The sequence below is a fragment of the Misgurnus anguillicaudatus genome, chromosome 10 (assembly GCF_027580225.2).
Source record: "Misgurnus anguillicaudatus chromosome 10, ASM2758022v2, whole genome shotgun sequence".
Taxonomy (NCBI): domain Eukaryota; kingdom Metazoa; phylum Chordata; class Actinopteri; order Cypriniformes; family Cobitidae; genus Misgurnus; species Misgurnus anguillicaudatus.
The window spans coordinates 12,344,240-12,354,938 of NC_073346.2; the positions used below are offsets into that span (position 1 = coordinate 12,344,240).

Sequence of the window (10,699 nt, forward strand, 5' to 3'; positions counted from 1 at the left end):
ATCCCTACACCTATTACAATAACGCAAGAACCATTAGTGTATAATCACAATAAAAATGCCATACACTCTTAAAATGAATGTGTTAAATGAACACATCTTGTGTCTAGTTAAGGACAACACATCTAGTGTGTTGTCCTTAACTTAACACATCTCTGTGTTATTTTTGGAATAACACACTTTGTGTTGTTTTAACACATCTTGTGTTGTCCATTTCATTTATTTAAGCTCACATTCTACACGAAATGACACACAATGTGTTAAAACAACACATAATGTGTTAAATAGTTTAACACAAAACAATGTGTTAAAATTAACACATCCCTTCCTAGAGTGTAGCTATATCAAAACTATATCAATACCTGAACACACATGAATCAACACCTAATTAAATGTTTTTGTAAAGCCTAAACTGATGAAACCATCTATAACAACATCTATTACACATCTTAGAAAGGATGTGTAAATTTTTTACACATCTTTGTGCGTTAAGCTTTTAACACATTATGTGTAATTTTAACACATTATGTGTCATTTTGTGTTGATTTTGTGTTAAAATATAACACAAGTTGTGTTAAAAGTAACACAAAATGTGTTGTTTCCAAACTTTCAATAATTACACAGTAATGGGTGAATTCACACTACAATCAACAATGAACAATCAACACTAATGTGTTGTTTTTAACACATTCGTTCTAAGAGTGAAGCTAAACTTAAATTCTGGACTGGACATATGACTGACTGACTAAGTGACTGACTGCCTGGTGGGTTCTTAAACCTGTTGGTGGTTCTTGTGAAGTCTGACTACTAGGATCCGGCAGGAAGCTGCTCTGGGGTACTGGGGTGATGCAGGGGCTGGGGTCTGTTTGCACCTGATCTGTATCTTTTTGCTTCTTTAAAAAGAAGTCTGATATATCTGCCTTTCTTTTCATGTTTTATTGACCCTATGTACAAATATGACACATAGATATGATACATTTAAGCATTAAATACAGATTTTTTTTTAAATTTCAATCTCAACTTTAATTACAAATCCCACTATAATAATTGCACCTTAAAATCAACTGTCATAAGTTACTACTTTAATCATGGGTAGCCCTACTGTGCAGTAAGTAACTTTGCAACCTTTATTTTTTACACATTTGTGATAGCTAACAGGCTGTCTGCAATTGCAGTAATCTTTTGAGTAAAATTACCAGATAAATAGTTTAATAACAACATTAAACACTGACAGCTGTAAAACTAGTTACCTCATATTAGCTAAACAGTTAAAGATTTACACACAGACACTGCACTGTATACGTGTATAAAGTTAACTTGCACACATTTAAACGTAATGTATGGACCGAACCGATCTCTCGTCTGAATCTGTTAATAGCATCTAACGTAAATTTCAAAATAGCAAGCGAGGTAACTTTTGAAATATTTTTCTGGAAAACTAAATCTTGATCATTATTCATTAATCACAAAACTTACCGAAATGTGATGTTATCTCTTCTCTCAACTGGTTCCTGTCATTGATGGATGGATTTGAAATGTTGAACAGCGCTGCGACGAAACGTCAAACGAAGACTTCTTTTGATAGGTGAAACGAGATGTCAATCAGCATCAAACTCTCAGGTTATCAAATAAAAATTCGGGGTGGCAGGCAGTTGTCATTGATTGATGGATTTGAAATGTTGAACGACGCTGTGACGAAACCTCAAACGAAGACTTCTTTTGATAGGTGAAACGAGATGTCAATCATCATCAAACTCTCAAGGTTATCAAATAAAAATTCGTGGTGGCAGGCAGTTGTCATTGATTGATGGATTTGAAATGTTACACGACGCTGTGACGAAACGTCAAACGAAGACTTCTTGATAGGTGAAACGAGATGTCAATCAGCATCAAACTCTCAAGTTATCAAATAAAATTCGGGGTGGCACCTGGGGTGGCCAATTAGACGTCAGGGGTGTCCAGTGCCACCCCGGACACCCTTCTTGCTCCGCCACTGCTCCCCTCATAAGGTACAAACTGCGTGTTATTGTATTAACCTCTCGACACGCCCTAGTTCTGGGCAGGATGATGTCAGAACATTTAATTATACAAGTTGAGTCATAATAAATAAAGTGAAATGACACGGGGAATAAGTACTGAACACACTTTATTAAATACTTTGTAGAAAAGCCTTTGTTTGTGGTTACAGCTTCTAGACGCCTTTAGTATGGAGAGACCATTGCTCAGGAGTGATTCTGATTTTCTTTTATGAACTTTGATCTTCAGTTCTCTCCATAGATTTTCTATGGGATTTAGGTCAGGTGATTGACTGGGCCATTTAAGCAAATTTATTTTCTTTCTTTGAAACCACTTAATTGTTTCCTTGGCCTTGTGTTTGTTCACCCTCTTTTTATTTTCAGCTTTCTGGTAGATGGCAGCAGATTTTTAATCAGAATGTCCCGGTACATTTCTCCATTCTTCCTGCCTTCAATAATATGAAGTCTGCCAGTACCCCTTGAGGAAAAGCAGCCCCAAACCATGATGCCCCCCACCCAAACTTAACTGTTGGGATGGTGCTTTCGGGGTGGTGGGCAGTGCCATTTCTTCTCCAAACATGGTGTGTAGAATGACTGCCAAAAAGTTACATTTTGCTTTCATCTGACCATATAGTCTCCCAACAATCTACAGGTTTCTCCAAAAGCTCTTTCCCAAACTTTATTCGAGCCTCAACATGCTTTTTGTTTAGCAATGGAGTCTTACATGGTGAGCGTGCATGGATGCCATGGCGGTCCAGTGCATTGCTTATAGTTTTCTTTGAAACAACAGTACCTGCTGATGCAAGGTCTTCCTGAAGTTCTGCCGAGTGGGTCTTGGCTCTTGGAGAACTCTCCTGATTTTTCTTAGCACTCCTCGGATAGGGATCTTACGTGGAGCACCTGATCGTGGCCGGTTTATGGTGAAGTGATGCACTTTCCATTTCTGGATAATGGCCCCCACAGTGCTCACAGGAACATTCAGCATCCTGGAAATGCGCCTATGACCATTCCCATCAAAATGCTTTTCAATGTTAACATTATGAAGATCTTAAAAGAGTTATTTGCTTTTACCCATCATGAAGTCTTTCCTGTGTGCCTTCTGGGTAATGAGAGGCCGTTATAGGCCATAAATTAGGACTAAAGAAGCGGATATCAATAAGTAGTGATAAGGGGCAGGGTTTCTCTCTCAATACTGACAGATTTCAGGTAATAATCTGGCTTTCTATGCCATTTTGCACCTTGTTCTCTTCATATGTTCAATACGTATTCCCTGTGTCATTTTACTTGATTTATTATGACTCAACTTGTATACTTTAATGTTCTGATTTCTTTGTATGAATTCAATATTTGGCTTGATGGCTACATCTGGTGGACATTTTGTGTCAATAGCCCACTTAGATATCCCCTTACTGATAAAATGCTCAAATACTTATTTTCCCCACTGTATATATGGGTTTGTCCATATTAGCATCTTATCAAATATCAGGCCTAATGGTTAGACAGGCTTGTAATCTAAAGGTTGTTGGATTGATTCTCATGCCTGTCAGAGAGTGACTGAGGTGCCCTTGAGCAAAGCACTACATCGCTGGGATGGGTTAAATGCAGAGGTGACATTTTGAGTATGGGTTACAGAGCAATGTTTTGAAAACAACAGCATCACTCAACCACAATGTTAAGAGAGCGGTTACAGGTGTAGCACTGTTACATGAGTATGGGTTACAGAGCAATGTTTTGAAAACAACAGCATCACTCAACCACAATGTTAAGAGAGCGGTTACAAGTATAGCAGTGTTACAAGAGCACTAAATCATGTGATGGAAGAAAGGATTGCACCGCTCAATATCAGCTGACCACAGAATATTTACGGTACATTGTCACTATTACATTTTTTGAATCCATCAAGATCCTTGCACGTGCCTGCAGCTAAGCGGGTTTTTATACACATTTCAGATGTTTCCGCACACACAAAATACATACGTGATTATTTTCTTTAATTATTTTTCTTTAATACTTAATACGTATATTCCAACATTTACATTCTTAACACATTTTTAACAAATGTGAAACATTTTAAACCATTATGTAGAGTAATACATTCAGTAAAAAAGAGGAACTTGAGATTGAAAAAACAAGAGTTGCTCAAAATGATACTCTTTTGGTATTAACACAGGAAAAATAAACGCTATAATTTCATACTGAATAAGTAATGCACTACATGTGTTTACTAGAATATTCATTTGATCTTGAGAAGGTCGAGGCTTTGCGTTCAGATAACTGTTGTGAGAAAGATGAGCATTGTCTGAAGCACATGGGAAACTGCTCCTTTACCACCTTTATGACTTGTCTTCTGAATTTCTCTCCAACCAAGCCGTAGATGATGGGATTGAGGCAACAGTGACTGTAGGCGATAGTCTCCACCCATTGCATTGTCAGACTCAAACTGTTATCCCATTCACAAGACAGCAGGTAGCTTTGTGTCTGCATGAAGAGAAGTAATAGGGTAATGTTGTATGGTGTCCAAAAGAGGAAATAAACAGCCACCACAGCCAGAATGAGTCTGATGATTTTGTGTCGTTTCTGTGATTTGATGCTTATCAGAGTTGGGATGATCCGTGAGTAACAATAAACCATTATAATCAGAGGGAGAAACAGACTCAAGAAGTTTATCTTAAAGTAAATTAAAGACTTCATGGCATCACTTGAATAATGTGCTCTGCAATATGTTGAATTATTCATCTCCTTGGACTCATGGGCAATTATAATATCTGGGAGAGATGCAAACAGGCTGAGGATCCACACAAACAAAGGCAGAACAGAACCCATTTTGGCAGAGCGTTTCTTGGAAAAGATACTGTGGGGATAGACGATGATGACATAGCGATCCATTGTCATAAGCACCATGAAGAAGATACTGCCGTAGAGACCCATCATGTAAAGGCCCGTTACGGTATGACACATGAATTTACCAAAGATCCAGTCAGCCATTGCCGAATGAGCCCAGAAGGGAAGTGACACAAGAAAGAGCAGGTCAGAGATGGCAAGGTGTAAGAGGCACACGTCTGTCATATTGGATTTGTGACGATATCTGATGAGGACCCACACTACCAGGCCGTTCCCGATGAAGCCAATGATGAAGACTATGCTGTACAGGGTGGTAAGAAATACTTCACTGAAGGCCTCTGTGTTGCCTTTGTTGCATGGCTGTGAAACATTATCATATTTGTCATTTTCATAGTAATCATCATAGCCTGAATAATGGGAAAAGAAAACATAACAATCACAATGTTAGATCATTGTACAACTGTTTGTTATGCATTCAATCTCAATCTCATTGCTCTTCCGTTTCAATAGTAGCCCAAAAGAAGTAACGCCACAAAGAGGAACATGCAGCTGACTTAAGATATTGTAAGGACATCTTGAGCCTCATTTACATGTTAGAAACTTATAGATTAAATGTTTGTGTTTATTGGTTACGTTTGTGGTTATTTAAATCTACACTTGAAAAAAGGCTGGCTTGTTGCTAGCCATTGTTAGGTAAAATATGGACAAATAGTTATGTTGTGACAAAAATATACCTGTATGCTCATTTTAAAATATTAGTGTTATGAAATAAATAAGACTTCAAGTATCATAAACTACAGAAGATGCATTTTTCACTTACCGGATTGGAGTGGCTTCTCTGTCATGTCTCCTGTTGAATCTGTGAAATCAAGAGTCTTGAAGTCAGAGGACATGCAGAACAAAGGAGGTGTTATTTCCTGTACCTCATAAAGGCGGTACTTTATCATATTCAAAAACATAATGAACTGCTATTAATACTTCATAAGTTCTCTGAATGTTCACTCTTAGCAGTCACTGGGACAGTACCCTTTAAAAAGCTCAGTATGTACATTTGGGGTACTAATATGCACTCCTTCAACTCCTTATACACAATAAATGATGTTATGCACCATTCATATTATAAAACTCAATATATGAATGTAATGACATATGTTTAAAGACTCAATAAATTCAGGGGTTTACTAATCATAGTTTGAATCAAACATTCAATTACCAACACAAAGAAAATACAATCAAATAAAGAAAATTAATTCTTAAATGTAATAATGATTACCTGCACAGAGAGCAGTTAAGAGAAGAATGGTAAGTTAAGTTGGTGGTTTTGATTCCAGACCTATATTAAAATGCATCTCATTAGAAAGCACATGACATCAGATTGCATTAACATGGAAATAAAATGATCACAATTACTTACAGACCAGAAAACTAAGCAAAGTGATCAGAGTACAAAACTTCTCCTGCACAAAGCAAGATAAGGGATTTAGCTGGTATTTTACAGTTATCCTGATTCCTGGCTGAATTGAGCTCTGACTCAGTTGAATGAAGGCAGGCTAAGGCCTAGTCCACACGGACACGGGTATTTTTATAACCGTGAGTTTTTTCACGCGGTTCAGCCGTTCGTCCACACGAAACCGCAGTACCAGGGCACTGAAACCGAGCATATTTGAAAACCCCGGCCAGGGTGAGCTTTTTAAGAAACCCCGGTTACAGTGGTATCGTGTAGAGAGTAAAACCGGGGGTTTTGCCTTGCGACGTCAGAGTGTGCGCCGTTATCCAATGTGTTTGACGTCAAGATTGTGCACCGCTGACTGCTTTGTTGATGATTCTGTGCAATGGCGGACGTTTCTTGCTAATAATAACTGTGCTAACAGGGCTTTTAACATGTATACAGATAGATGCTCAGTTATCGCACTATATATGTTTAAACCGGTATTTAAACCGAGCACGTGTGGATGGGATTTTTTTTTTAGGGAAAACTCCGGTTATAAATATACCCGTGTCCGTGTGGACCTGGCCTTAATTAAGCTACATTCACACTTTAAATTCTGAGGGTTATTTTTAACCCAATGCTGGGTAAAGATTGGACAGAACACATGTTGGGTTAATTAATAAACATACTGTTACAAATTTACCAGGCTCCTCACTCACTCACCTGCTGAAAATACAGCATGATGGGAATGATGCTGGTCTATGTTGGTGGTTATCAGCAAACCAGCACCAAAACACAACATTTCAGCAGGGTCTCCCTCAATGATTTGCGTCATAAAAGGACTGCCTCATTTATTAATTTCCCATCTGATCTTGTTAACACACTTGTTATCTCGAGTGATCATCAACTACCTGACTCTCCCCTAATGGATTACTATCATCATCTTCATTGGATTGTCTTCATCCTTCATTATTATTCTGTGACTGTCAAGAAGTGTTTGTGTTTGAAGTTGCATGTTTCGTCAGCTGGGTCGCCAATTTAAAAACAAGATTCTGTCTATCAAGCCTTAATCTGTTGTTATCTTTTTGAGATTTTCACTTTTACACTAGCTGTAACTCTCCATATTTTAAAAATGTGGTGAGCATTACAAGCTATAGTGATTGGCAAATGTCTGCAAATGTTTATATTCCAAAAACAATATGAACTGAAAATCACGTATACCTTGAAATATACCGCTACCGTGAAATAAATTCACTCATTCCGTGAAATGGATTTTTGGTCATACTGCCCACCCCTACTGCCTGTCATATTTGCCATTGCCCATATTACCTGTTTGATTTGTTTTGCATATTTTAATAAACTCCCTTTTTATTTTATCTCTGTGTCATTCTCCTCTGTATGCCATAACACCTACACTAAAAAAAATAAGTAAAATTTAAAATATATAAGTTTTTGCACTCAGCTCGTTCAAGTAAATTTCACACTTGTAAAATTAGTAAGTAATATTTACAGATGTTTGAGCGAGAGGGGTAGTAGTCAGGAGTGATGATGTTACTCCGCCCTCCCAGGTCGAAGTGGTGCAAACTAGGTGCTCATTGTTTTAGTTCTCATTTTTTATCCGCTTAAAAAATTTCCACGTTTTATCTTGCGCCACGATTCTCGAGTAACTACAGAGGCCCTAAGGTGACATTGGAGTAAAAATTAAATAAAGTTTGGCCTGAATTACTGCAGCAATGCGGCGTGGCATTGAGTCGATCAGTCTGTGGCACTGCTCAGGTGTTATGACAGCCCAGGTTGCTCTGATAGTGGCCTTTCCATTCAGTAATTGACAGTCACGTCACTTTCACATAGAAATGCTTTGAAAACAACAAAAGGACAGCATCCATTCCCAATGAAGCAAATGATGACGACTATGCTGTAGAAAGTCGGAAGAAAAACTTCACTGAAGGCCTCTGTGTTGCCGTTGTTGTATGGCTTTGCAACATTATCATCTGTATATAAAATTTCGGGAGAAAACATAAAAATAACAATGTTAGATCATTGTAGAGCTGTTTGTTATGCAATCAATCTCACTGCTCCAAAAAACTTGGAGGAACATGCAGCTGACTTAAGATGTTTTAATGACATCTAGTGGTCACAATAGGCACAAATGCTATTCAGCATGATATACGTGTTTAAAAAGTTTAAATGTTTGTGTTCATTGGTTAAATTTGTGGTTATTTAAATCTATAATTTAAAATTGCTGGCTTGTTTCTACCCATGGTTAGGTCAAATATGGACAAACCTAACAGATGAGTAATTGCTATCCCCTTCCTCTCATTCCATCAGCCTTGGAACAACTCTGAGGTGCCAAAATCTTCTGTAAACTCGATTTAAGAAGTGCATATAATCTATTTTGTATTTACAGAGGTGATGAATGGAAGACAGCTTCTGTGACCCCACTATGAATATTTGGTCATGCCATATGGATTGGTCAATGCCCCCTCTAAGTTCCACCATCTTCTGGGACCTTTTTCATTGGTATGTCTTAATTTACATTGATGACATCTTGATTTATTCTGAAAGCCCTAGTGAACACATCTCACATGTAAAGGAAGTTCTGAAATGGCTACATCATCATACTCTAATCATGAAAGCAAAAATATGCGAGTTCCATCGAACCAGCATCCAGTTCTTGGGATACATTGGGTCTCATTCACTAAGCATGCGTACGCACAAATTTGTGCACGAGATGTGCGTACGGATGTTTTCACGAACAAATTGTGATTCAACAAAAATATTCAAAATATCTTATAAGTGTACGCAAAAATTCAAGAAAACAAAAAACCAATAATCGTATGCAATAATCACTTGAATCAAATACTAGGCTATAATTATAATGCTTATAATAATGTTGATATATAAAATTTACATATTTTATATTATATTATTTTCTGTATTATATATTATGAAACATAATCTATATTATTATTATTATATACATTATATTATATATTATTATAGCCTACATATTTTTTCTAAACATAAAGAAGATGCGTGTAATGACAAATCTTCACGCTTTTCTTCCTCACTTCTTAAATCTCTATTTGTAGGCGCCTGCTTAATGCCTAATGTAAACGTCATTAGGATTAAAACATGAAATGGAACATGTTCTTCATATATAGTACTCGAATAAAACACGGTTCTGTCAGTGATTTTTTTTAAATAAGAGAAACTTCCTTAGTATCTTAAAACAAGATACGACTAATGACTTAAAAAAACTTGTATTTCAACAGATACAATGAAATACAGTGGAATGGACCAGTTCTGATAAAACAATTAGACTACATATCTGATCTAATGTAAATGGAAAAGAAGACAGATTATTAACTCTTTCCCAGCCATTGACGAGATATCTTGTCAATCAAGAGAAAACGCTTCCCCGCCAATGACGAGTATTTCCGTCTTTCCACAATACCGCTATTATCCCTTGGCGCCCTTCCGCAACTTTTTAAAAACTTTAAAACCGGAAGTATTGCCCTATGACAAGCTGCTGCATGTCCGTGTCTGTTTTAAAGATCGCTCTGAATGGGATCTCTATGAAAAGTCCGTCACAAAAATGGAATTAGCTCTGTTTTTTGCTCAAAATGTGGTGTTTTTGCAGAAACCTACCCATATTCAAAAGCTGATTACAAAAGAACTACTGAAGGCAGGATGGAATGTTTTTTTTTTTTTGTTTGAAAGCAGAGGGTCTGTTCTTTCATTTGGTATATTGTATGTTTATATATTTGAAGAAGAACATTTTCTGGAAGGCATTAAACTTTTGTGAAAATCATGAAAAACGCTGGCGCTGGCTGGCAACTTTTTTAAAAAACGCTGGCGGTGAAAGACTTAACAACTACCAATTATACATAGACCTTATTAAAAAAATGTTAATATTATTGTATATAATTAAAAAATAGATATGTAAAGTAATTTTTGGCATGTTTCTCAATGTATTTACTACATCGCTTTTACCAGTGGATGTCGCCAGCATGCAGTATTCTGGACATATTGCACATGTTAAGTTTTAAGTTTGAGAAAGCTGGTAACACTTTACAATAAGGGTGCACTAATAGTCATGAATTCATGCTTAACTAATGCACAGATAATACTGAATCAATGTATTACTAATGATTATCTAAGCTATTCATTAGCTATTCATTAATGATTGCCTCATTAGCAACTAATGAAGAATCTGTCTGATTCATATATTAATTCATATATGAATTGTTATTAATTAAATATGTAATTGTGGATTAATTCCATCATCACTTCATTTATGAACTAATAGTGTTAATTAATTTGTTAATTACCACAATGAGCCAAAGCCTTATATTTCGACTTCCAGATAATACAGGTAAACTAATATGAATGAATACATTATTAATTACAGCAT

The 10,699-nt window shown here is 36.6% G+C and overlaps 1 protein-coding gene across 2 annotated transcripts; it reads right to left on the bottom strand.

Moving 5' to 3' along the window:
• Positions 1 to 3,723: 3,723 nt before the first annotated feature.
• LOC129447721 (C-C chemokine receptor type 5) lies at positions 3,724 to 6,730 on the bottom strand. 2 transcript variants are annotated; one of them, XM_055209471.2, is made up of 3 exons: positions 6,127 to 6,730; positions 5,674 to 5,712; positions 3,727 to 5,260 (listed from the first exon to the last, which is right to left on the bottom strand). In XM_055209471.2, exons 2-3 carry the CDS (start codon positions 5,696 to 5,698, stop codon positions 4,224 to 4,226), a joined length of 1,062 nt encoding a protein of 353 aa, XP_055065446.2. In that variant the 5' UTR covers positions 5,699 to 5,712; positions 6,127 to 6,730; the 3' UTR covers positions 3,727 to 4,223. The 2 variants fall into 2 exon arrangements, with proteins under 2 accessions (XP_055065445.2, XP_055065446.2); XM_055209470.2 differs by lacking the exon at positions 6,127 to 6,730 and having other exon boundaries at positions 3,724 to 5,260; positions 5,674 to 5,897.
• Positions 6,731 to 10,699: the final 3,969 nt, after the last annotated feature.

Coding starts and splice junctions, on each gene's coding strand:
- LOC129447721 (XM_055209470.2), bottom strand. CDS start 5,812: ATGTTTTTGAATATGATAAAGTACCGCCTTTATGAGGTACAGGAAATA. Junction 5,261..5,673: donor AGAGAAGCCACTCCAATCCG/GTAAGTGAAAAA, acceptor CCCATTATTCAG/GCTATGATGATTACTATGAA.